The following is a 27,092-nucleotide window of genomic DNA, read 5'->3' as shown; positions in this document are numbered from 1 at the left end:
AACTCACAGATATCTCAATATGGAGATGTTTGTTCTTGATGACATTGTTTGGTTGTGAGCATGTGTTTTATTCTGGTTTGTTTTTTTCCACAGACAAAAGCTATGAGGTTTTTCCTATCTGAGTGGTGGCTCTGTGCTGGCTCAGTATGAGCTAGAAGTTGTAGGCTAGGACAACTGTTCCATTAGAGACAACAGCTATTTTTTGTTTGAGCTGAACGTTAATTCCTATTTAATGTTTGTAGCATCACTCAGTGTTTTAAATAGCAGACCTTTTCTCAGTTCCCTAACTTCTCTTTCCCTGTCCTCTTTCTTTCTTCTGCTTTCTGTTTCCCACATCAAATGAAAATATACGTATAATAAAAAAGGTTAAAAGTAAATATATGAGAAAGCAGAAAAAGAGAAACTGAAAAGTAGGAATATAAAATAAACATACTATGTGATGTGGTTATTCTGTGTTCAGAAGCCTGTATACAGAAAACGAACTAGATTTATGCTGCTATTTTATTTTTTAAATAAAATTCCTTCAATAAAAAGGACATAAAAATGACCTTGAAAGCCCATGTAGTTTGCCCAATGAATCTTATTTGAATCTCTGTGATAAATTCAGGCTTATTTTTAAAAATAATTCTTCCTATGTAATCCTTGTTGTCATACAATTATTTTAGAGTCACTAAGAATTAAGACACAAGTTTGTGATTTCAGGCAACACTGTATATAAGACCTCAGGCTGTAGCCCCCATCTTTGGGTGAGAATCCTGGTTCTGGGAAGCCGTCTGACCTTGGGCAAGCTTCTCCTTGTCTCTTTATGCCTCACTCTCTATATCTAAAGTGAGAAAAGTAATACTAGCTTCCTCATGAGGGTGCTGTGAATATGAGTTAATCCACACAGTGCTTGGCAGATTACCACCTGCCCTTTCCCATGGCCATCGTCTTCTTCATCATCACCCTGGTTTTCAAGGACTTGGAGCCATTTCCTGTCACCTGGAAGCATGAACATGTTGTTTTTTACTCTGACAAAACTGGGCATAATGTGCCTGGATCATAAAATTCAGTGGTTACTTTTCCATTCATGAGATGAAGACTGCAGTTTTCATGGGGAGGAAGGAAATTTTGGTGTGTTAAAGTTGAGAAGATAGTTACTTGCACTTTTCATGTAGCTGGAGAATATTAGTAGAAGAGATTACTTAATAGGTAAAGACAGGTTGATATTGACGATTTTATTTTTTTGCTTCCATATATGCTCTTTGTGGATTCTTTTCATTTTTTAAATAGGTAAGTCATCTCCTTAAGAGAAGAGATGTATCTTAGTTATCAGATCATGGAAGTCATCTTATAAATATTTGTTGAATGATAGGAACTTTTTAGATAATTTGCGAATTTTATAATAGTAATTAGGTTAAATAAAGAATCAATTTCTATTTTTAGTTAAAGTTGATTACTTTAATATCAACCCTTATAAACAGGTTTATTGGGATACATTTTTACTAAAATTGTGTTTTTTTAAAAAAATCTGTTTTTGCAGGTGGTCATACCCAGAAGCCCTTTCCAGGCCAAGGGACTTCTTTTGTCATGCATAGAGGACAAAAATCCTTGTATATTTTTTGAACCTAAAATCCTTTACAGAGCAGCAGGTAAAGGTTTTGTTTTATACTTGTGAATATATGCTTTGTTTTTCATAGCTTAAGAAATTTTAACTTTTTAATAGCTGGGTTTATACTTTTCATGTAGAAAAAATTCTGATTGATTTCTTCTGTTTAGTGTATCCATAGGTGTAAATTTTGTTTAGGGAAAATTCATCTAGCTGTTTTATATTTTGGTTTTAGAAACAAAAAGTTCACTGTGAAGTGGTAGCAAGAACAAAGGAGCTGTATGTGGGTACTAAGTAAATGTGGGTGGAATGAAAAAGCATGAGTTACTATACAATATAGTATCTAAATTCCCCTTTGGCTAAAGTGACCATAAGTGTCTTCTAAGTTAAATTACTTCTAACCGTGAGGGAGGCACTGTTAGCAGGTATGCTGTGATATCAGGTCTACGCTGGGGTCACTGTCTACAGCAGACTGAGATGCTGTTCACCCTCCTGTTAACTCAGAATCATAACTATAAACACATGTGCGACCACTGATTTCTTAGCTGTAATGGAAATTTCAAATATCAAATGATTTGTTCTGTCCAAAGTATATTTTGTTTTGAATTTAAGAAAATTATTCTGGCAAATCACTCTTTTCCTTGAAAAGTTAAATTTAAAACATGTTTTTATTTTGGTGTAATTTATGTACAATGAAATGCACAGATATTAAGTGTTCAATTTTAAGGGTTTTTGACTGCCCTATACTTTCATGTAATCACTATGCAAAACAACATAATAGATTTTAATCATTCCTGTAAGTCTCTTCCCATTACTTCCTGCCAAATCCATTCTCCTTGCTCCAAGCTCAGATGCTTCCTGATTGCTTTTAGATTATGTGTACATGTTTTTGGGCATTATAGAAATGGAATCACACAGTATATAGTCTCTTGTGTGTTTGACTTCTTTTGTTCAAGCTAATGTTAGATTCATACATGTTGAATTGTACCATTGAGTTTATTCCCTTTTCATTGCTGAGTAGCAGTCCATTGTGTGAATATTCATTGCTTATTACCATTGCAATGAATATTGAACACAGTTGTACAGTATTAGAATGTTATAGTAAGTAGTAAACATTGCCATTTCATTGTATGAATAACCCTTTTTTATTGTTATTATATTACTTCCAAGATATGGCAGTTATTTCCATTATTATTCCAAGTACTATCATTGTTACTACTAAGGAAACAAACTTGCCTCTTCTCTTATCACCAAGCTGATGGCCTGTAAATAGAATTAATATACTGTAACCAAATATCTGGAGTCTGCTTTGTCCATGAATTAATTGAGCAATGCTTCTTGGCTATGAGGAAAAGAACATCTGAACAACTGAGGCATATAAAATGTTTCTGAATAAGTCACAGTCCTTGGTATGACTATTCATTGCATGCATGTATTACAGTTTATTCATGGGTCACACAGCCTCACTTTATCCATTCTCTGTTGATGAATAAATGTTCCTCATTGTTGTCTGTTTTGAAAACTGCCATTGTTTTACAAACTTCTGCAGTATTATTAAAGTAGAGATGTTTTCTCATGTCTGAAGCAGTATTCTATACAAAATTCCAGAAACAAATGTTTTAAGGATTCTGGGTGCAGATTTCCTTAGGAGAATAAAATATTAGGCATCTAAAAAAGTTAACTTGTCAGCTCTAAGAACTTACCCATAATGTACACTTTCCACTGAAATCTGTAACATTTATATTACTAAGTCCTGTTCAGAAACAATTCCATTACAGAGGCAAATTCAAGCCTTCGGCTTAGAGTTGTAGGGCATGGCTCTCCCAATGATCTCAGCACCTCTTGGTCCTTCTTTTCCTGGAACCACATTTTCCCCATCTCCAGTGCTTGTACCTCACTCCATGTGGTTCTGAGGAGGCTCCAGGTCATCATCTGACTTCCATGGTCTCAAGATGTAGCCTTGTGGCTCAAGCCCAACCATTCTGATTTCTTTTCCGGGATTTTCTATGAGGAGACAGAACCTCACTGTCTAGAGGGGGTTTGCCTGGGTTGTTGAGAGACTGGGGCCCTGAATTACTTTTATTCCTCTAATCTTCATTTATGAATGATTTCCCCCAGTTTCTTCCATTTAATCTCATTTTAAGTTAAACCTACTTTGAGTTTCAGTCTCCTATAGATTTTACTTGTATGGCAGGCAATTTTGATGATCATAATACATAATCTTGGTTAGAGGAAAGATGCTTCTCTTTTCAAAGGAAAATATCCCCAATCAGATTAGCACAATGAACTATAGCCTTTCATAATTTAATATGGATGCTATTTATTTTTTTGTTCTAATAACTGAAGTAGAAACCTTCATCTTTTTTATTCAGTCTTATAAGGTTGCTGAGAGGATTAAGTGAGATAATCCATGTTGTATTTGCCTAGTTTTAAGACTTTTTAAAAATTTTTGTTCAGTACTAGGGATTAAACTCAGGGTCTCTCTACCTCTGATCTACAGCTGAGGCCCTTTTAATTTTATATTATTTTGAGACAAGATCTTGAGCCTGGCCTCGGACATTTGATCCTCCTGCCTCAGCTTCCTTAGTCTCTGGGATTTCAGACATATGCCTTTGTGCCTGGTTTTGAAGCACTTTCTGAACACTGAGGTGCTGGACATAGTCCTATATTGTGAAGACATGTGAACTATTCAATTGAATTCTCACAGTTACCTTATCAGGTAAATTTTATCATTATAAGCATTTTATAGATGAGGAACTTGAAGAGTAGGAAAGTTAAAAGCTTGTTAAAGTTACACACCAGGATTCAAATCCAGAGTCTGTCTCTGGAGCCAGATATTGGACATATTCCAAGTGTTTTTCACAAAACCTGTGGGGTAGTATTGTCAGACACCTTGAGACAGACCAGGAAACTGATGGCTGGTGAGCTTACATATCTTAATTCCATTTTACAGAGGCAGTAAGGTATAGAGTTAGGTTTTATTTGTTTATTTGGGTATTGGAGATTAAACCCAGGGATGCTTTCCTACTGAGCTGCCTCCTCAGTTCCTCCCTCCCTCTCTCCCTCCCTCCCTCCCTCCTCATTAAATTTTAGCTTAGGGCCTTGCTAATTTGCTGAGACTGACCTCAAACTTGGTGATCCTCCTGCCTCAGCCTTTCAAATTTCTGGGATTATAGGCATGTGCCACTGTGCCCAGATGGGCATCCCAATGAATCATTATTTAAATGAAAGGCATATATAAAATATAACTCCCTTTAGTGGCCCAATTTCATACCCCAAAATATGCTGGTCAAAAAATTTCCTGCAGAATTGAAATTATCTATCTATCTATCTATCTATCTATCTATCTATCTATCTATCTATGTATATATATTTTTTGGGTACCAGGGATTGAACTCATGGGCACTCAACCACTGAGCCACATCCCCCAGCCCTATTTTGTATTTTATTTAGAGATAGGGTCTCACAGAGTTTCTTAGCACCTTGCTTTTGCTGAGGTTGGCATTGGACTCCTAATCCTTTTAATCAAATGGAAATAAATATTATCCATAGTCATACGTTGAGGCAGTATATCCCTACGTAGTGTATACTGCATACACTGTGAGGTTCAAATATATACACATTCTTTGTTGACATAGGATTAATTAACTTCTTTGATGGTTATAAAAACTACATGTCACAGTCTGATGTAGCACCATGAGGGCAGGGTGGACTCAGCTTCTCTCTGCACCATAAAGCATTAAAGGGCCTAGTCCCCTGTCTCCAGAGGTAAACCAGCTGGGAAGTGAGTTTTCATGTGTTTGGGGGAGAATAGGTGGAACCATCTGGTGAATGGACAGCATTACCCCAATCAGCTCTTTTCAACTTTTCCAGCACCCTTATGCCTGCTGCCCATATGCTGTGCTTTATTTAAACATCTTTGCTATGGTCTTTCCTCTGTGTGTCCAGTCTGCAATATTTAGAAAATATTTTTTAAGTTCAGCTATCAACTATATGAATTATTATGGATAAAAATAAAATAAAAACAGGTAGGTAATACCTCATTTTGTGTGTGTGTGTGTGTGTGTGTGTGTGTGTGTGTGTGGTACTGGGGATTGAACCCAGCGCCTTACACATGGTAGGCAAATACTCTACTCATCCCCAGCCCAAGTAATATATTCTCTATGAAAAACTTTCTTGAATTTTATTTTTACTTATTTTAAATATACAATAAATATAAAAGCTTTATGTAGTATAAATGTAGTAGAAAGAGTAATCTGTTCATATCTTTGGATTTCCTGATTATTTATTGTAGTTAAGACATTTGAATGCAGTTAATCTTTTTAGAAATCACAGGGATGTTTAGAAATGATAGGTAAGAAAGAGCAATCTAGACAATGTCAAAAATGTATAAAATGGTTAAGATTGAAAAGAATGAGTCAGGTGACATTATCAAATAGAGGTGTCTGGAGGAAAGATGCTCTGGAGTCTTTCAACTGTGGGTTTTGTTTAATTGAATGATTCAGGACCTCAGTGAGATGGTAGCAAATGGGACTTTTATCTGTGGTTCTTTGTGAGATAGGCTGACTTCTTGGATTTTTGGATGGTCCAAAAATCTTTCAAAAATAGGGCCGTAATGCCATTGATGATTTTTTAAAAGCAGTTACACTAATTATATATGGATTCATAATTTTGAAGAGAAAAACATTGTTATAAAAAGGTTTTGAATGGTAGAAGACTTTAAAAGTATGTTTTGCCAAATAGTGTACATAGAAGAGAGGAGTTAGTATTTTGTATTTTATGTATAAGCAGACTATTTTTGTGCATGCTGATACACTGAATACTAGGTATAATCCCTGGCAGGAATATGTTGAATACACTAATGAGAGAAAATTTAATTTATTGGTTAGATTTTTGAAGTAGCTTTTCAACTGAAATGATAGCTACATAGAAGTTAATGTGAAAATAATATAATATAAAATAGCAGTTTCTTACCTAATCCTTCACCAGATCTATGCTTCTTCCCCTACAAGCAACAACTTTCAACTCAGCAATTTCTTCTGATAATTAGTCATCATATTTTCAAATAATACGTTATACTACTTAATATTTTAAAAAAATGATTATTTTAATTTCTTTTTAGAAAACAGAATAATTAATTTGCATTTCCTGAATAAGATGATGCAAAAGGTATTTTCATAGCTTAATTTTTGCCATCTTTGTATCTTCTTTGTTACAGTGTCTATTAAGGTCTTTGACTTTTTTTATTGTTTTGTTTCCTTATTGTTGATTTTTAAAGTTCATTGAGTATTTTGAATAGCAGTCCTTTATCAGCTAAATCTTTTGTGAATTTATTCTTTCAGTTTGTGGCTTGATTTTCCATTTTCTTGACAGGGCCTTTTGCAGAGCAGAAATGTTTAATTTCTAAGTTATACTTGAACTCTTCTGTAGGTCATGATAAATAATGAGTTTACACATTTGTTTACAATGGAGAAAGGATAGCATCTTCAACAAATGGTGCTGGGAGAACTGGAAAGCCATATGCAAAAAAAAAGAAATTGAATCCCTGTCTCTCATCATGCACAAAAGTTAACTCAAAATGGATTAGGGAGCTAGGAATCAAACCAGAAACTCTGCATCTAACAGAAGAAAAAGTTGGCTCTGATCTCCACCTCATGGGGTCGGGCTCCAAATTCCTTAATAGGACACCTATAGCACAAGAGTTAAAATCAAGAATCAAGAAATGGGACGTACTCAAACTAAAAAGTTTTTTTTTCTCAGCAAGAGAAACAATAAGAGAGGTAAATAGGGAGCCTACATCCTGGGAATAAATTTTTACCCCTCACACTTCAGATAGAGCCCTGATCTCAAGAGTATACAAAGAACTCAAAAAATTGAACAATAAGAAAACAAATAACCCAATCAACAAATGGGCCAAGGATCTGAACAGACACTTCTCAGAGAAAGATATACAATCAATCAACAAATACATGAAAAAATGCTCACCATCCCTAGCAATCAGAGAAATGCAAATTAAAACAACTCTAAGGTACCATCTCACCCCATTATGCAGTCAAACAATAACAAGTGCTGGTGAGGATGTGGGAAAAAGGGTACACTTGTACATTGCTGTTGGGACTGCTGTTGGGAAATCAGTATGGAGATTCCTTGGAAAACTGGGACTGGAACCACCATTCGACCCAGCTATTCCCCTTCTTGGACTATTCCCAAAAGACCTAAAAGGAACATACTATAGGGATATAGCTACATCAATGTTCATAGCAACACAATTCACAATAGCTAGACTGTGAAACCAACCTAGATGCCCTTCAATAGATGAATGGATAGGAAAATGTGGCATATGTATACAATGGAATATTACTCAGCACTAAAAAATAACAAAATCATGGCATTTGCAGGGAAATGGATGGCATTAGAGCAGATTATGCTAAGTGAAGTCAGCCAATCCCTAAAAAACAAATGCCGAATGTCTTCTTTGATATAGGTGGGGTGACCCAAAACAGAGCAGGGAGGAAGAGCATGAGAAGAAGATTACCATCAAACAGGGATGGGAGGTGGGAGGGAATGGGAGAGAGAAGGGGAATTGCACGGAAGATGGAAGGAGACCCTCATTGTTATACAAAAATACATATAAGAGGATGTGAGAGGAAGGGGAAAAAAAACGAGAGAGAGAGAAATGTGTTATGGTAGATGGGGTAGAGAGAGGTGAGGGGAGGGGAGGGAAGAGGAAGGGAGGGGAGGGGGGATAGGAAGGGGATAGGAAGGGCAGCAAAATACAACAGACACTAGTATGGCAGTATGTATAAACGTGACTGTATAACCAATGTGATCCTGCAATCTGTATATGTGGGAATAATAAGAATTCATACCCCATTTGAATCAAATATATGATATATGATATGTCAAGATCAATGTAATATTTTGAGAAACTAATAGATTTCTGATATTTTAAAAAAAAGAAGTCTATTTTGAAACCACTGGATCTCAAAAGTTTAACTTCTGGGGAATGCCACCATTATATCAATGCTTTCCTACTGGTTGTCATCATTAATAGCAGTTAACATTTTTGCCTGCCTGCCTTCCTTCCTTCTCCTTCTTTAGCAGAACATGAGATTATTCTTTCTTTTAGTATTTTTACTGTAATGATTTTTTATTTTCCAAGAATATGGTTGTTTCCACTTAAACTTGTTTTTATGTCCACTAATAAATTCTGTAGATATTTTCATTAGATTGGCACATTTATGGTTAGGGTTAGTCTTAGATGTTTTATGTATTTGTTGCTATTGGGAGTAGAATCCCCCTGCCCCCGTTACATGTTAAAATTGGTCATTACTGGTATATAAAAATTTGAAAAAGTACTGTGTTCATGTATGACTTCATTTAAAAATAAGTAAACCCATTACATGTTTATCCATGATAATTTCTGGCCATATGAGTTAACCCAGAGCCCTTCATAGTGTTGTACTTTTAATTCATAATTTGATATGAAGGACTTTATGTAAATGAAAAATACTGGTTTCTAAATGGAGGCATGCTGTACAGAATGCAACACACAGAAGCAGGTGCTGGGTGATAATGTATGTGGAGGTGTAAGTAATACTTGCCTTACTTCCTTTACAGTTTGGCCTTGGAAATATTTCTCATATTTCTAAGTTGGAATGAAATATAAAGCCCACTTAGTGTATGAAAAATTAACTTGTGAAAATGGAAATGAATTGCTGGGGACCACTAAGAGAATTCTAAATTTAATACTTGATTGGTTTTAAGGAAAATGGCAACTATTTATTTAATCCTAAGATTTTTATTTTCTATTTTTCAAAAAAAATATGGCAAGTATAATATCCCCTTTCTTAAAATATGCAATTGCTGCTATTAATTTTCAAGGTTTATGGTGAGGATCAAGCTTGATATGTGGTCATATTTTAATATTTCTACTGAAACCCATTTTGGGAAGATTTCAGTCCAATATAACATGGTAGTTATGAATTTGGATTATGGAATTACCACGTACTGCCCTGTAACTTTAACAGACCTACTTAATAATGTCTATACTTACTTTCTCATCTGCAGCGTTGAGATAAATCTCATGTCAATCACACTGAGGTGTGAAGATGATATAAGGTGATACCTTTAAGGTGCTTAAAGCAGTGCCTGATATGTAGACAAGCCTCAATGAATATTTGCTTTTCAATCATTATTAATGTATTGAGATTTCTTTACTTCTCACCAAAGTGATTTTTTCTCAAATGCTATTTATGATGTAGATCCGTTGGATATTTCTCAGTTGGCTCTCATCCTCATATTTGCTCCTCTGCAATCCCCACTGCAAGGCTGGGGTTGGAACTAGTTGGCAGCATTGTCACCACCCACTTGCCAGTTGAGTTCAGTTAGAGCCCCTCAGTGGGGGTGGCACTTGCACTAGTTTAGAAGGTGGGAAGGAAGCCATTGAGGTTTTCAAGGCACCTCAGATAGTGGCGGTTGAGGAACCTGCTCTGCTGCGAGGACTGTTGTTCTGCAGGGATGATGGCTGTAGCATTCGCGAGAGGCCTTCAGTGGGGACTGTCCTGCTCAGTCACAGCAGATGGTAGTTCCAGACCTGTTACCTGCTTGCTGATCTCTGGGTCATGCTATTTCATCATTTGCTACTCTATCCCTTTCAATGCCTTTGCCACTGATTCTCTGAATTCAATCAAATTCTTCTGGAAAGATTTTTGTTTTCCTGATTGAATGTCTACTGATAAAGTCAGTTATCACTGTTCAATCATGCACTGAGGAATTTTGCAATCTAGTAAAGAAATCATAGATCCTTATATGTTTTTTCATATTTTAAGATGATTGTCTTTTGTTGATTTGATCTGCTAACTTTTTCTGACTGCTGTCTGCATTTAGAAAGTCAGTACACAGCACCTGGTGCTTGGAGACTAGTGGGAACTTCTGCTCCTCAGGAGTAATTTTGTATTCTGGAAACTGAGGGACTTCAGGTACCAAAAGCATGATGTGAAAAATATCTGTAATAATACTTCAATCTTGTGAAGTCAATGGAATACGTATAGCAATACATATTTCATTGACTGTAAATTGCCCATTTCCTCCTCACATTTTAATGTCTCTGAAATTGGAATGAATCTTAAATTCAATGGTGTCTTGCAATCATCTTATCCAGGGGTTGAGAATTGCTATTAACTGCTCAAGCACATATATCAAAATGAGTACCAGTACCTACAGGATACATATCCACAAATGAGAAGAAAATTCCAGCAACATCAGAGAACTTTTTTGACAATGAGGTTCTGAATAGCTGTGGTGAGTAGGAAGGGCAGAGAATACGGATAATCATAATAGTTTAACAACCCTTTGAAGCGAAACTAAAAAGTAGGCTGTACCTAATTAGTGGGCTAGCTTGAGAGTTTTTAAATTTTTAAATTCTTTTATGAATCCATTTAAAAAGGCTGCATCATTGATGAGCTTGGTTACACAGAAAATGGTGAAGAGACATGGACACTGATGATTATAATTGGAAAGTAAATGAGAACAATTATATTTTGAATGTAAAAAATTTAAAAACAACTTAAACTAATGTATTTTGCTTGTATTTTGTTTTTATGTATCAGGATGATAGTAAAAAGTCCTGTCTATTACAGATTTCTCTTTCTATAAGACTAAAGTTGAAATTCTAAAATGTGTAAGTTTAACTGGCAGCTTTTTTCTTATCAATGCATAAAATAATGTTGTATTTTATAATTGACAGTGAAAATTAAAATACTCTTTTTCTATCTGAATATAATTCTTTTTATTGGATGATTTGCCCCTCTTCCAAACTCCATGTGTTAATGTGGAGTGGCTTTGTAATATTGCTATCCTTATCGATTTATTGAAGCTCTAAGCAACTTAGTGAGTGCCTGCCTCAAAATAAAAAAAAAATAAAAAGGGCTGGGAATATATCTCAGTAGTAGAGCATCTCTAAGTTTAATCCCAAGTACCAAAAAAAAAAAAAAAAAAAAAAACCAAACCAAAACAAAACAAAACCCAGACAAAAACAAACAAACAAACAAAAAAAACAAAACAACCTTCTGAAGCAAAAACAGTTATAAAGACATTTACAATCTTAATTTCACACCTTTTATGTAGAAGTATCTCAGTGTGAGGAGTTTCTTGCTTACATGCAAAACATTTGCTGGTCCTGACTTGCTGTTTTATTTAACATTTAAACAGCTTGATTGGCTATTTTTTTTTTTTTTTAATTTAGTGGTCAGGAGTCTCATGCTACCTGGCATGTATAGATACTGAATTTATTGCTTCATATCTTCTCTGTAGCTAGTCAGGATGCTGTTATTAAATTTATCTGAGAAAATAAGGTTATCACAAATATGACCCCCAGTGTTTCTGAACTCTTTTTACGTTGCATAGCTTATTAGTAGCCTTATTTTCTTTATTTGAACTAACATTTCTAAAACAGAATTTGTTTCACAAGGAAATATCAGTCTACTGTGCCTCTATATCAGTTTTATTTAGTAAATGGTAGAAGGAATAAGAATGACTCTTCCTAGGATGAAACTTTTTTTTATAGCCTTAATGACTATGTCATTGAATGATTTTAAATTGTAATGCAATTTTCTTCCTAAGAACACAAAAGGTGTCCAGGGTGATAGTCTTAATATGCCCTCATTCTGTTCCTATGATGTTTCTAGGATTATAGATGAGGCAAAAAAAAAAAAAAAAAAAAAAGAATATGTTGTGAGTACCACCAGATTAATTAGATAAAGAATCGAGGCCAGAACTGGGCTTCTGGTTGGATGGATCTTCCCCCTGTCTCATTCTTCCCCATTAGACTGTAAATTCTGACAAATGAGAGTAGGATTTCTGAGGCATGGAGACTCTGAATATGCTATGGTAATCAGGCAGCATGCACTAACATTTTAGAACTATACTTTGCTTCCTCTTAAACAGAGAAAAACAGAGAACATTTTCTTTTGTCACTGTAACATGTATAATGCAACATGAATAAAGCCCTACCTGATTTTCACATTTATAGGGAAACTGGCATTACTGGAGATTAGTGCCAGAAAGGAGAAATGACCCTGTTATCTCCGTAATGGTCATAGTGTGCTTCACAGGGGAACTTGCATCAATAGGAGTAAGTGGTTATTTACTTGCAGAAGCTTTCTATTCAAGTTTTTAATATAGTTAGGCAGAAGGAACTGGAAAGTGCATATAGGAATGTAGGAAGGTCATTTATGGGTTTCAGTGTTCATCTGCAACATCATATAAATCTGTATTTTTTTAGATACATGTGCAAGCACACACTTGGTTTTACACCTCCATTTCTTTGTGTATGTTCTTTCTTTCTATATGGAATGACCTCTGTTTTCTCTGGTGAGGTGTCTGTCTCTAGGATCTCCATCAGTTGTACCCTCCTTGGTGAAACCTTGGTCTTTATAACTGGGTTGCTGCCTCTCTCTGTATTAGAGCAGTTTGTTCTTGTTGCCAATATCAGGTTTTCATTTTTGGCTTATAATCTCTTTCCATCTTTATAACTCCTGGTTGAATCTGTGCCTCTCTGTAGTGTGAACTACCTTTTAAAATTTCAGTCCAGCATCTCACATGATGCCTACATATACTGGGTACACAGTCATGATTAAATGAATAAATGTTATCTTGTACATAGTGTATATGTCATTACACACCCTGTCTCTTTCAAAACTATGTTCAAAGTGGATTATTAGAAGAAAATTGGAAGAAAAAGGAGAAGGATGAGATATAAAGTGATAAACATGAGCTAATTCATGCCATGAATATCTAAGTGAATGTGTAGTATGCACATAAATTCATTGCATGTACAAGGAAGCATATATGTGGAAATTTTATAATGCACTTTAAAAAACTCTATACTGTCTGATTCTTTTATATATTTTTTTTATTTTTCTAAGTACATACATCATTATGTATTTGGTGCTGAAGGATTTCTCTGTGGACTGTTCATTAGTGCTGAGATTTGAATGTGATCAGCTTGTGGTAAATGGAGTGGGCTCAGTTAGTTCCACTTCTGTGAACATAAGAATCTGTAGCATGACCATACACAGTGCTCTTTAGCTCCTGAAGAACTACTCTGATGCTAGTTGCCTGCTCTCTTTCTGAAAGCACAGAGCAGTGGGGTAGACCTGCAGGAATGTTAATATGAAATAATAACCTTCTCTTGGAATAAATAGTGTTTAAATTAATGTAACTACAAAGTACCTCTGAATTTCAGCTTGCTCTCCAGGTGATTTGTTTGCCAAGTTTAAATAAATGAACATATTAAAATTGTGTTCTTATTTTCCTGCTGTCAGGATTAAACCGATGCAAATTTAAATAGTTGTTTTTTGGTTTTTCTTAATATAAGCCTATCCCTGATTCTAATTCTCTGCATGACATATTTCAAGTAGAGAGTAAAGCTTTGTTTGCTATGTTATTCCTTAATTAATTGTTAAAATAGTGAGGACTTATTATTCCGGGTAATTTATTTAAGACAACAGTCACTCCCTGGCAGCTTTTTAAAGGAGATGGTCCAAGATGCTAACTAACCCATTTGTTTTGCTATGCTATCCCTGGGAGTTCTGTGTTCCAAAGATTTGCTAATCACCAGTTGGGAACTGATTTACAAGGCAGAAAAGACAAGACTCTTGAGTGGTGCACTGATTCATAAGCAAGCTGGAATGTGTGCTGGCTTCAAGCCTTGTCTACTGGCATGCAGATCTTGCTGCCAGCCGGACTTGATGATGGAAAAATGCCTACTTGCTACCTCTGGCCACATGTCATCAGTGTTGTTCTTGATCCTCACATTGGTTAATTGCTAAGTAGAATATGCTACTCGAGTTGAATATTTCTCCTTGACTGTTCATTTGTCCAGCCATTTATCCATCCATCCTTTCATCCATTTATAGATCCAGTACTGGGATTAGGCTATCAGGGAATGGGTTGGAATTAATATCTGGAAACATTGTTTATAACCAGAATTAGCTGTCATTGTCTATAAAGAAACAGATAGTGAATATTTCAGGTTTATAGGTCATTTTGATTCTCTTAACTACTTAGCTTTCTGTTGTAGGTTGAGAACAGCCATAGGTAATATGTGGCATGGCTGTGATTCAATGCAGGGTTGTTTACAAAAAAAAAAAATGATTTGTAAACAGTAACAAAGCAAACAAGTAGATTGCTTGTCCTTGGATTAGATAGTTGAAGTATTGAACTCAGTATAAGTCTACTCAGTTCTCTCTGGTACTGATTATTGATATGTCATTGGATTATTGGATTGGAAATGTAAGAAAAAAGGAATAAAATTCCAAAGTATGTCACTGTAATATCATTAAATTTAGTAGTTTTGGTTGTAAAACTGTATTTTGACATGAAAACATTGCCAAGATATATTGCTAAGTAAAAAAAAAAATGTCGATTGTAAAAAAGGTTCTGAGCAATGTGATTCTATATGTGAAAAGAATAGAATAGGCCTATGTGTATTTGTACTTGTATGTTATAAATACCTGAAAATATAACAAATCAGAGCACTTAGTTTTCAAGCAAGTGAAATAAACTGTGCTCAGTTCAAATAGGGATGATTTATTGAAGCATACTGAATAGCTCACAAATCTCTGATGTGCCTCAGGTCAGCCATAGAGGCCACATATTTAGAAGCAATACAGAATAACTGGTTCTGCAAAGATGCCCCAGTAAGTGTCAGCGAGTACTTTGCTGTCTTCTGAATCACTGATACCACTGCCTGGATGACGAATTTGCCTCCACTGTGTCTACTGTAGAGTGGATTCTGGACTGTTGCTGCTTTTTTGTGTAATCACCTTCCAATTCACAGTCTGCTGTAGGTTAATTTGATTGGCAGAACCAAAGTTTTGGACCTAGCTGCAAGGGAAACTGGGAAAGTGAATATGTGGAACTCACTTCTGTAGTGGACAAAGGGTCCTGCCTCATAAGGAGGGGGATTTACCAAATGCAGGGGAAGGATTCAGAAGTTCATTGCTAGGAAGAATGGGGGCTGTGTACTGGAGACACCAGGAAATTGTTCACATTGGTTACTTCTGGGCAGAGGAGTTGAAAGGCCTGATGCGGGAGGCCAGGGAGGCTTTTACTTTCATCTTACTTTTCTGTGCTCTTTGTATGTAATGATATAATAAAAGGACTGTGGGGAAAAAAAACAAAAACAGTTTTTCCTCAAACTATTATACTATTCTCAGAACTTAAGAGGATTCTTCAAGCTAGGCACTTTCTTCAACTTCCTACTTTATTTCACTTTATACAAAATACATGTATGAAGATGTGAATTTGGTGTCAACATACCTTATATATAATCAGCGGTATGATAAATTATGATAAAATGGTGTATTAAGAACTGTAATGCAAAAATAAATAAATAAATATTTGAAAAAATAAAAAGCTTCACTCTGCAATTTCCCCTGATTCAATCAGTTCTCTATTATATGTACCTGGTTGGGCAGAAAAATCATGAAATTTTTAAAACCTCTGGCATACCAGTGGTGGCTTCTGTTTTTGGGGTTGGTGGAGCTGATTTTTGAGGACTATAATATTCAACTTTGAAATTTGAGTGTTGTCAATTAGTATAATTAATTAAGTGTTTATACAGGCAAGATGTAAAAATAAAATACACTTAAAAATTTGGTTCTACTATGTGTGTTTTCCATAATTTTTTTACCTCCCCCCATATATTTGCTGCTTGATGGAAAATTGGTGTGAAAACTTAATTTGGCTCAATAAAGTTTTAGCAAATATAGTAACAATTAAAAAAAACCTTTTAAAAAGAACAGTTTCAGGTTTATAGAAAAAATATGAAGATAGATAGAGTACTCATCCACTTGCATACCCAATTTCCTCTATTATTTACATTTTATGCTGAAATTGCTGCAATTAATAAACCAAAGTTGACATGTTATTATTGGTTAATGCCCATGCCTTATTAAGATTTCCTTAGTTCATAACTAAAATCTTTTTTTCTGTTCCAGCATAGCTGATATATTGTATACATTTGCATTGTATACATTTAAATTGTTCTTATTAATCTGTATAGTAATGTCATGGAATCATATAATAAATGCTATTTCTATTTTAAATAATGTATGGAATTTGGATAAAAAATAAAGTTTTGTCATAGTGAGGTTCATATACTTTTTCATGCACCAATGTCACATGAGAAAATAATAATTAACCTTTTGTTTCTCCCCCCAATGTATTTAGTGGAGCAGGTTCCTATAGAACCATACAACATCCCACTGTCGCAGGCTGAAGTCATACAGGAGGGGAGTGATGTTACTCTTGTTGCCTGGGGCACTCAGGTCAGTAACCTTGATTTCCAACTGTTAAAGCCCATGTTGTGCTTGGGAAGCCCTCATTTTTAATCCTGATATATGAAGAATTGAAAATTATATTTTCTTTTTTTCAATCTGTCTTTAGTTGTTAATGAGCCTTTATTTTATTCATTTATTTATATGCAGTGCTGAGAATTGAACCCAGTGCCTCACACATGCTAGGCAAGTGCTCTATTACTGAGCTACAGCCCAGCCTTGAAAATTATGTTTTCTTTATATCTCAAGTCTGTTTGGTACCACTGATGCTGCTCCCTATCAATTTTATTAAGGTATAATTGAAAGATAAAAATTACATATATTCAAGATGTACAGAATGATGATTTGGTATATGACTACATTGTGAAATCATGTGACAATCAAATTAACACAATCATTACCACATGCTAGTTTTGTGTGTGTGTGTGTGTGTGTGTGTGTGTGTTGAGACACTTAGAATTTACTCTCATTCAATTTCAAAGAAACAGTATCGTATTAGCTATAGTCATCATGCTGTACCTTCAGTACTCAGAACTTACTTATATCTGAAAGTTTGTGTTACTGATTTCTGATTGGGGTGAGGTACTTATTCTGTTATATTAAAATATATAAATATGTGGCGAAGTAATTAAAATATGTTGAATGTTTGTAAAAACGTTTTCATTAAAAATCCTTTGATGCACATTTTGCATATCCCCACCACTTATTGCTGCACTTATCTTTTTCATCCCTTTCCTGCCATCCCTCATTAATTAGCTGGCCATGTGGATCCACCCAGTGGTCCAGCCACAGAATCCTATGCCTTTTCCTTTTCCTGGGACTTCTCCATTGATCCACCTTAGCTTTACCTAGTATTTATGGCCACATTTCTCTACCTCTACCTTTTTTTTTTTTTTTTTTTTTGAGATGGGTGCTTGCTACATTGCCCAGGACAATCTTGAGCTCCTGGGCTCAAGTATTTCTCCTGCCTCAGCCTCCCAAGTAGCTGGGACTACAAGTGTGTACCACTGCACCTTGTCACCTCCAAGCTCAGGGCATTTTATGTTTGGTTGTGGACTCCTATCTCTTACATTCCTCTCTCTTCTTTTAAAGAAATCATCAGATTTTCTGTGTTAAGGAAAAGCTATTTTAGAAAATTTAAGACAGCATCATATAAAGACAATAACAAAAGTCATTTGCAGTGTCAGAAGCTCCTCTCTCCACCTGATTTTGGCTTTGAGCTGCAGTCCTTGTGGTTTATTTGCAGTGAGGTAACTGCTGCCTGGGGAGTCACACTCATTGATGGTGCTCATGGTGGTTGTGCTGAACCTTTTTTTGTCCTCCTTCAGATGACTTTTTAATTCCCATTCCCCAATGGTGACCTTGCTTCTCTTTTAATGGGGTGTGTTTGGTGCTGCCTCCCATAGCTTACTCTCCCTTACACCCACCACTTCTGTGCTACTCTTCCCTTCTTCCTTTAGTCTTTGAAGAGGAAGGGTCTGGTTTATTTATTTATTTATTTAGCTAGCACTACAAATCTGTTTCAGATTTGTTCCATTCTGTGCCATGCACCATCTCCGGGATTGGACCTGTTAGCTAATCCCTCTCTCCTGCATGCTCAGTGCCTCCTTTCCATGTTGCTTTTATTAAAAGGGCACATCTCTTGACTCTTTGAACAATGATTTCCCCCTTAAATGCCATCATATCTTTCTGCTCACTTTTATTGCTAAACTGAACTACTGTTTTCTACTTACATTTAAGTTAATTCTTTAACTTCCCATATGTCCTTGTACTTAGGAGTTATGTTACCACTAATGAACTAAAACTGTTTTTTGTAATTTTCTAATCTACATTTTAAACCAGCCCTTTTCCCATTCTTAGGTATGGACATTAGCTAATTTCTCTATGAAGCCTGTTTGTTCTTAGCTTCTGGTGTACAGTGACTCCTATTACCCCTTTCCCCATCTCTTTAAGATTTTGTTTTTGTTTTGTTTTTAGTGAACCCTTGTTCTGCTATTTCCCTTAAATGTTGGCGACCTACAGGGTTCCATGATTTTTGCTTTTTACTTCTCTCTTTACATGCTTTTCCTACAAGTTCTATTTCTGTGCTTTACTTACCTTCTGTGTGCTACCTTTGGAATCAATATCTCTGACATTGGCTTCTTTCCTTTTCACTAAGAAGGCCTTTACAGCTGTTTTCTAGACATGTATATTTGATTATTTTGGTGAAATATGGAAGTCAATATGTCTAAGACAAATTTATGAATTCTCTGTGCAGAACAGTTTCTCTGACTGTAAACAGTAGCTCTCTGATTTTTAGGTTTGAATCTTTGAATTTAGTCATTCTCTGCATACTTTTCTCCTTCTTCTAGGTTCATGTGATCCGGGAGGTGGCTTCTATGGCACAAGAAAAACTTGGGGTGTCATGTGAGGTCATTGACCTGAAGACTATAATACCTTGGGATGTGGATACAGTTTGCAAGGTATAAATATAATGTCGATAGAACATCATTTCTTCAAGACATTGTGTCATACTTATTGGATATTTGCAAAGAATTGTTTTGTGGTGGTGAGCTGCATGAGCATTTTCACCTGATTTAAAATTTCTAAATTTGTAGTGTGAAAGGAATGAATGCTGTGTCATCAGCTTAATGCCCAAGGAACCAAATTAGAGTCCTTTTTTTTTTTTCTTTTTCCCTCCGACAGTTTTCTGTTTAAAATATTACAAAACTGAACCTTTCATGTAGTCAGCTTGGGGTGAGTCATGTGAGCTATGAGGTGTTGCAAATAAGGAACTTTATCATGGGAGTTGAAATCACCTGTTTTTTTTTAACTTCTTATTGGTTATTGCTCAATACATTCAATAAGCAAGGTTTAATTTAGCCAGGTAAATGGTTTTGCTGAATTTTCATGCATCTTCTCTCCGGAATTGATGGGGATGGATTTTTTTTTTTTTAAACTTGCTCTCTTTATATCACCTTAACATTGTGGATCACAGGGTGTTGTGTTGTAGGATTTTGGTTGCTCTGACTTAGAGCTTCTCTTTATCTTTGGCCTGATGAGAATGATCTTGTTCTTCCTATTAATGGGATTTACATAGTCCTCTCTCAAGAATATCATTTAGTTCTCATATACTTGTATATAACAGTTATCTTCTAATGTCGAGATAATTAAAAGCGTATCTGTCCTCATATTGGCATATAATAAAATTTAAGCTCTCTGATGGTTTCATCTTTTTAAGTCTAGGTAACAATCACTTTTTTAAAAAAAATTTCCTAATGGAGCAGGATCTTAAGAGCTATAGTATTTGTGATTTATTGTATATACTGTTTTTAGAGCTTTAGCAAGCTCAAAGCTTTTGCATGCTATTTCTTATGCTATATGAAAATAGTCTGTAGACACTACTTCTACAGATGTTTTTAGGTGAAGATTGTTTATAATTTAGTGGAAGATTAAAGACTTGTTACAGTAAATGTTTTTGTAGATTCATTGGCATCAGCAGAACACTTGACAGGATTACAAATGATTTTGATTTCAACAATCCTAAGCCCTCATGAGTGTAGTTGCAGTATTTCAGGTTGAATTATTCATAGCTGCAAGAAAATAATTTAATGCTTTTTTTTTTTTTAGGCATTTTTAGATCAAGTCAGACCCTGGGTGTTTTCTTAAATAGCCAAATGCTCCAAATTCTGGTTAAATTGGAGCTTGCCTCTTGTTTTTAACAATTTGGGTTTGTGTTTTCAGGGTGGATGGTACTTCTGCATGGGGATATGATGTTTTGCCCTGGAGTGGTGAGGTATTCATATGTGATCAGGGCAAGCACTTTTTTAAATATACATATTTCTATACTTTCTACATTTAAAATGGATTTGTAGTATCTTACAGTAAAATACATAACATCACCCCAAGTTGGTAACCATGAAGGTAAAGAGAGGAGAGAGAGAGGAAAAAAGAACATGGTAATTATTTATGTTTGTATCCATTTGCTTTTGCCCTCCTGTGTTAAATTTACTGGTTGCATCTTTTATGGTCCTGGAATGTCAACCCAGTGTCCTTAGGGCTCTGTCCTACTAGGAAAGATGAAAGAGGAGGCTGGAGTCCTCTACTGCATGAGACAGTGATGCATTAAACCTTGGACCTGTCAGCCTCATTTTCTTAGTCTTCTATTGGGATCCTTTCATCATGTTATTTTCCTGCTTGATGACCCTCCAGTTCTGACAGTGAAAGCCAGCCTCTCATTTCTTGATTACTTGGGTCTATTTGGGACTCTTTTTATTGCTGATTGTGGTACATCTCCTGTTTTTCTTTCATGTATCAAAAGAGAAAAAATTTTGGTAGTAAGCTTTTTTCCTTAGGATTTGAAAGAAGAGGGCCCTATAGCCAAACATTCGTATTAAAAATGATAGCTTTTTTAGTTTAACTAAAGTTAAGCTTCTCTTCTTCATCTGTATGAATTCTGTAATAATCAAAATTTGTTTTTATGGTTCTCAGTGATACCAGTTTTTCTAGTAGGATAAAATTCAGCTCTATTCGATGTATGTTAAACTTGATACCAACGTACATCTTTTGGAATGCCTAATCAAAAAAAGCCTACTAAAGGTAAAAATGATGTGTTGAACACATTCAGTAGTATGCGGTACGCCATAAAGTGTCTCTAGGACAGTTGAAAAGTTCATACTTTTTGCTTAGCCTTGGTGTGTTTGTTGTTTGGAAGATAGGTGTATGAAAACATTGTTTAAGGACAGACAAAGCAGCAGAGATTTTGAATGTTGTCCAGGAATTATATAAAATAAACTTTGTAGAACCAATATGTGTATATATATATATACACTTGATGATAAGAAGTCAGCTGTCCTAGTTATTCTTGGGTTATTAGTGAAGTGTAAATTTTTATTAGGTTATAATCAAACGTATGTTACAATTCCTATTGTGGCAATGGATGTGACAGTGAAAGAGTATGTAACAAACTAGTAAGACTATAAATTAGGTTAGTCCAAAAGAAGGAAAAGAGATTTGTACAAAAAACAGGTGGGTAAATAGAAAACTTCATGTAAGATGAAAGATATAAACATCCAAATAGAAGTAATTAAATAAATACAAATGAATTAAATAATCATAACAATTTTGTAAATGAGTTATAGGTTAAATGGACAAATTCCTGGGAAAATAAGAATCATTTAAAGTTGGTAAAAGAGCTATTAGAAAATCTGAATTGTCATTATCTGTTTAAGACAATAAATCTATTTTCAGTAGCCTGCATGCAAAGAAAACCCTAGACTCATGACTTTACTGGTAAACTCTATCAAACACAATCTTTATGCAAACTCTTATTGACAGTGGAGCCAGAGGGGCAACTTTTTTTTTTTTTTTTTTTTTTTGTACTAGAGGTGCTTAACCACTGAGCCACATCAGTGGCTTTTTATTTTATTTTTTATTTTAAGAGAGAATATTGCTAAGTTGCTTAGGGCCTCACTAAGTTTTGCTAAGGCTGGCCTTGAACTTGCAATCTTCCTGGCTCAGTTTCCCAAGTCACTGGATTGCAGGCATGTGTCACTGTGCCTGGCTAAAGAGGAAGCTTTCAAGTTCTTTTCGTAAGGCCAGCGTAATCTTCATATCAAACCTATAGTACCCTATAATAAAAGAAAAGTATTGATAAACTTTTCTTATGAACCTAAGTAATGTTCACATTCACAAACCAGTTTATGAAATTTCCCAAGTTAAAAGAAAACAAGATAAATAATAATCTTGCAATATATAAACAGCAGTTATTAAAATTCCATATCTACTCATGATTACAATTTCTTGGCAACTATGAAATGGAAGTGAATTCTTTTATTCTGATGAAGAGTAGTCACAAAATGCCTGTAGCAAAAATAATATTTTCTAGTAAAAATTGTGCAGTTTTCTCCTTGAGGTCAGGACTCTCTAGGGGAAAATATAGTGATGCACATGTCAGAACTTTCCACAGAGAATTCCAAAATATTATTCAGGAAAATCAAAGATGCAAAAAACTGAATTCAATTTAGTTTGAGTACCCCTTATCCAAATGTTTGGGACCAGAAGTGTTTCAGGTTTTAATTTTTAGATTTGGGAAATTTGCATGGATGTTGCCAGTTGAGCTTCTCTAATTCAAACACTTAACATCTGAACTGCTGTGAAATCCCAAACTTTTTGAGCTTCACTTAGGGCTCAAAAAAGTTGCGTATTTCAGAACATTTTGGATTTGAGGTTTTTGGATCAAGATGTTCAACCTTGTACCCTGTTAACGGATTGTCAGGCCAAGAATAGCCATGACAACCTTAAAGAAAAAGATTGGAGGTCTTAGTTACGGAATGTCAAGATGTGTCATGGCTGCAGTTATGACAGTGCTGACTTGGTATAAAGGTACACAGATAGAATCCAGAAAGAGATCTGCTGGATTGAGGACAAAGGTGACATCACAGTTCCCAGTGGAACAGCTTGTTTTGTTCAGTAAATGATGTTCATTAATTAATGATGATTTCACGAAAATTAACCCTTACCACACCACCTTCAATTCCAGATGGATTGAAGATCTAATTGTAAAAAAAGAATGATGAAGTCCTTGGGGAAAAGCATAGATAAATTTATTTATTTATCTCTTTATTTATTTTTGGTATTTAGAGTTGAATGCAGGGGCACTTTACCACTAAGCTACGTTTTTCAGCCCCTTTGATTTTTTATTTTGAGACAGGGTCACACTAAATTGCCTAGGCTGGCCTCAAACTAGTCTCCTGAGTAGCAGGATTGACAGGAATGTGCCATTGTACCTGGTGTGAATGTCTTTATGATTTTGTGCACTAACAAAACCCTAGCATTAAAAAAAAAAAGCTGCTGATTTCATTAAAATTAAAAAAAAATATTATCAAAAGGATAATAGTAAGAGACTAGACAATCCTGAAATGTGGAGAAACTTAAGGAAATTTAGATCATGAAATATTAAGTACTTTGACTTAAAAAATAGTTTAAAGAAGCAAAAATAAATAAATAAATAAGTAAACAAACATAAGCAGACATCCCAAGAGAAATATGGCCAAAGCTCTTGAGAAAGAGTTTCAGAAAGTAGCTGTCCAAATGGTCAATAAGCATATGAAAAGTTGGTCAATTTTTCTTATCATCAGGATATGAAAATTAAAGTCCTAATGTAATAGGATCAGAGACCTTTGTTAAATATTAAAATACTAATGTTGGCAAGACTATGAAGCAACCCATCTCTCATATATTATTGATGGTACTATAAATTGGTACAACCAATTTGAAAAATTGTGAGTATCCATCTAAACCCTGTAAACCAGCAATTCTACATATCCCTTCATATGCAATCAATCAATAAATGATTTATATGTATCTAATAGAAATGTACATAAGGTAAGTACAAGAATGTTCATAGGCATACAATTTCTTATAAATCTATACTATAAACTATTTAAATGCCCATCAACCAGAGAATGGATAAATAATGAGTAAACAGAATATTCTTTGGCGACACTGTGTACTCATCTCACAAACATAACTTAAGGCAGACTCAAATAAGCATTTTATGTATGATTTTATTTAAATAATATTCACAGTAGGCAAAAATGATGTTATGCTATTGCTCTGGGCCAGTGAATATCTTGAGGATAGTTAATAATTGGAAGGGGACTTGAGGAAGTAGTACTGATTGCCAGTGACAATTTCTTGTTGAAGAAACGTTTTAGTAACAACTCATTTCTTCAACTTTTTGAAGAAATTTTAGTAATCATTAATACTAAAATTCAGTTTTTGAAAATTGAGAACACTTATTTTGTACATTTGACTTTGACACATAATAATTGTATATATTTATGAAAAGAGTGTGCTGTTTCACTTTTTTAAATATATCCTGTACTTCAACAAATGACACACAAATAAGTAAATAAATAAAAATTAAAAAGAAGCATTATTCTCTTATTTCTTTTCTTTTTATCACTCTTTGAACATCCCTTTCTGAAAATCCCAAATCCAAAATGCTCCAAAATGTGAAACTGCTAAAAAAATGTTAGATTGTGGATTTTCAAGTTAGGGAATGCTTAATAGGTAAAGTCTATGTGAATGTTCCAATATCCGAAATATTTTAAAAGTGGAAACACTCCTGGTCCAGGCATATCTGATAAGGAACATACAGCCTGTACCATGCGCCTTTCTGTCAGCTAAGGGAGAGCGCTGGTGTGCTTTATTCAGCAGGACTTTCTTTAGTCCTGCATCTCTGTCCACATCCTTGTTCAGTTTCTCTTTATAACCAAGCTCTGTTGTCTCACTGATGTGAAACAGGAGCTCAGAAGTAGAGCTGTGCTCACCGAGGTCTTCCCAGGAGTGAGAACAGTGGTTAAGGTTGTGAGCTTTAATGGATTTTCCTGCTGAGATCCAGATCACATTCAGGAGGAGTTAAAAGTGAGCTGCCACATTAACAAAACAGTGGCCAGGCAGAAGGAGACCTTGAGGAGCTGTCACATTTGAAAGGAAGATTTTTCTTTAAGTTCAGAGAAGCTGCCTATGAAAAATAAGATCTTGATTTTTGCAGGAGAATGACAAGCTTTGAAAGAAACTCAAGATTTCAATAGTCATATTGTCATTTAATTTAAAATCAGTTACATACAACACTGAGAAAAAGAAAAAGAAAAAATTACGAAGTGTAGGGATGGCCATATTTATCGAGAAAATTATTACTTATTATTTGGACATAATTATACATTCACTGAAGATTAAATTGTGTGAATTATTAAAATTAAGGGTTTTGCTATTACACTTTGAAATTCTTTTGTTTCTATCTTTCTCTCATGCCCTGCCTCCCTGCATTTAATTCCAAAGCAGATCCTGTTGGCTACACAGTGTGTCCAAAATCCGACCACCATTTCTGTTATTACCCTTGATCATGGTGCAGACTCTTAACATTTCTAAGTTTTGGCCCTAGCGTCCTAACTGCTGTCTCTTGCTTCTGACCTTCCTTTGCCATAGGCAGAGTTTCATCATGAGTCACATAGTATCCCTTCTAGTCTCAAGGCCTCAGTAGTTTCCCATTAAACTTGGTAAAAAAAGTCAAATGCCTTACCAAAACCTATAAGGACCCCGTCTCACCATTCCACTCCCACACTGTACATCCACCCTTCAGGAAATACTCTGTTGTCAGATATGTATCCTGGATCATGGTTCACTCTGTTAGGTCACTATGCAAACAGATTCTCATTAGGGACCATCTTGACCAGATTGCTTAATATTTATTTCTTCTTTTCTTACCAAGACCTCCGTCTACCTTTCCTTTCTTTTTCTTCATAACATGATCTAACAAAATGTTATTTATTTTTTTAGAATTAGTATATTTTGTTTTTTTCTCTTTCCACACTTTTATTGGTGCATTATAGTTGTTGTTTCATACACACACACACACACACACACACACACACACACACTTTTGGTACCAGGGATTGAATTCAGAGGCACTCAACCACTCAGCTACATCCCCAGCCCTTTTTTATATTTTATTTAGAGATAGGATCTCATTGAGTTGCTTAGGGCTTCTCTAAGTTGCTGAGACTGGCTTTGAACTTGCCATCCTCTTGTTTCAGCCTCCCGAGCTGCTGGGATTACATATTCTTACATGTACACAATATAACAATATTATTTGGCTAATATCATTCCTAGAATTTACCCCCTCCCTTCTTGCCTCCTATCACATAGTCCTTTTCTTCTACTAATCTCCCTATGATTTTTCTTTTGTAAAAAATTTGTTCTTTTTAGATATACATGACAGCAGAGTGTATTTTGACATATTATACATACATGGAGTATAACTTATTCTAATTAGGATCCCATTCTTGTGGTTATACATGATGGGGCCTTTCCCTGGTGGTGTATTCATATATGAACATAGGAAAGTTATGTCAATTCATTCTACTGACTTAGCCATAAAAAAGAATGACTTTATGACTTTTGCCAGTAAATGGATGGACATGGAGACTATCATGCTAAGTGAAATAAGCCAGTCCCCCAAACCAAAGGCTGAATATTCTTTCTGACAGGAAGACGATAACACAAGTTAAAGGGGTGAAGGGAGAATAGACATTCAGTGGATTAGACTCCCTTTGATTTTCATGAGATCCTTGCTTCCCCTACCTTTCTCTTTTTCTTCTCTAGCTTCCAAATAT

At 35.1% G+C, this 27,092-nt stretch overlaps 1 protein-coding gene across 1 annotated transcript in view; it reads left to right on the top strand.

Moving 5' to 3' along the window:
- The window catches only part of Bckdhb (branched chain keto acid dehydrogenase E1 subunit beta), a 189,557-nt gene that overhangs the window by 50,007 nt on the left and 112,458 nt on the right, over positions 1-27,092 (top strand). Inside the window, exons 6-8 of the mRNA XM_076859981.1 lie at positions 1,523-1,631; positions 16,826-16,923; positions 19,284-19,394. Coding sequence (XP_076716096.1) covers positions 1,523-1,631; positions 16,826-16,923; positions 19,284-19,394 — 318 coding nt within the window. The remainder of the gene's footprint in view (positions 1-1,522; positions 1,632-16,825; positions 16,924-19,283; positions 19,395-27,092) is intronic.

This window comes from Callospermophilus lateralis, chromosome 6 (genome assembly GCF_048772815.1).
Source record: "Callospermophilus lateralis isolate mCalLat2 chromosome 6, mCalLat2.hap1, whole genome shotgun sequence".
Lineage (NCBI taxonomy): Eukaryota > Metazoa > Chordata > Mammalia > Rodentia > Sciuridae > Callospermophilus > Callospermophilus lateralis.
The sequence above is the reverse complement of the archived record's forward strand: the minus strand, read 5'-3'. Positions and strand labels throughout refer to the sequence as shown.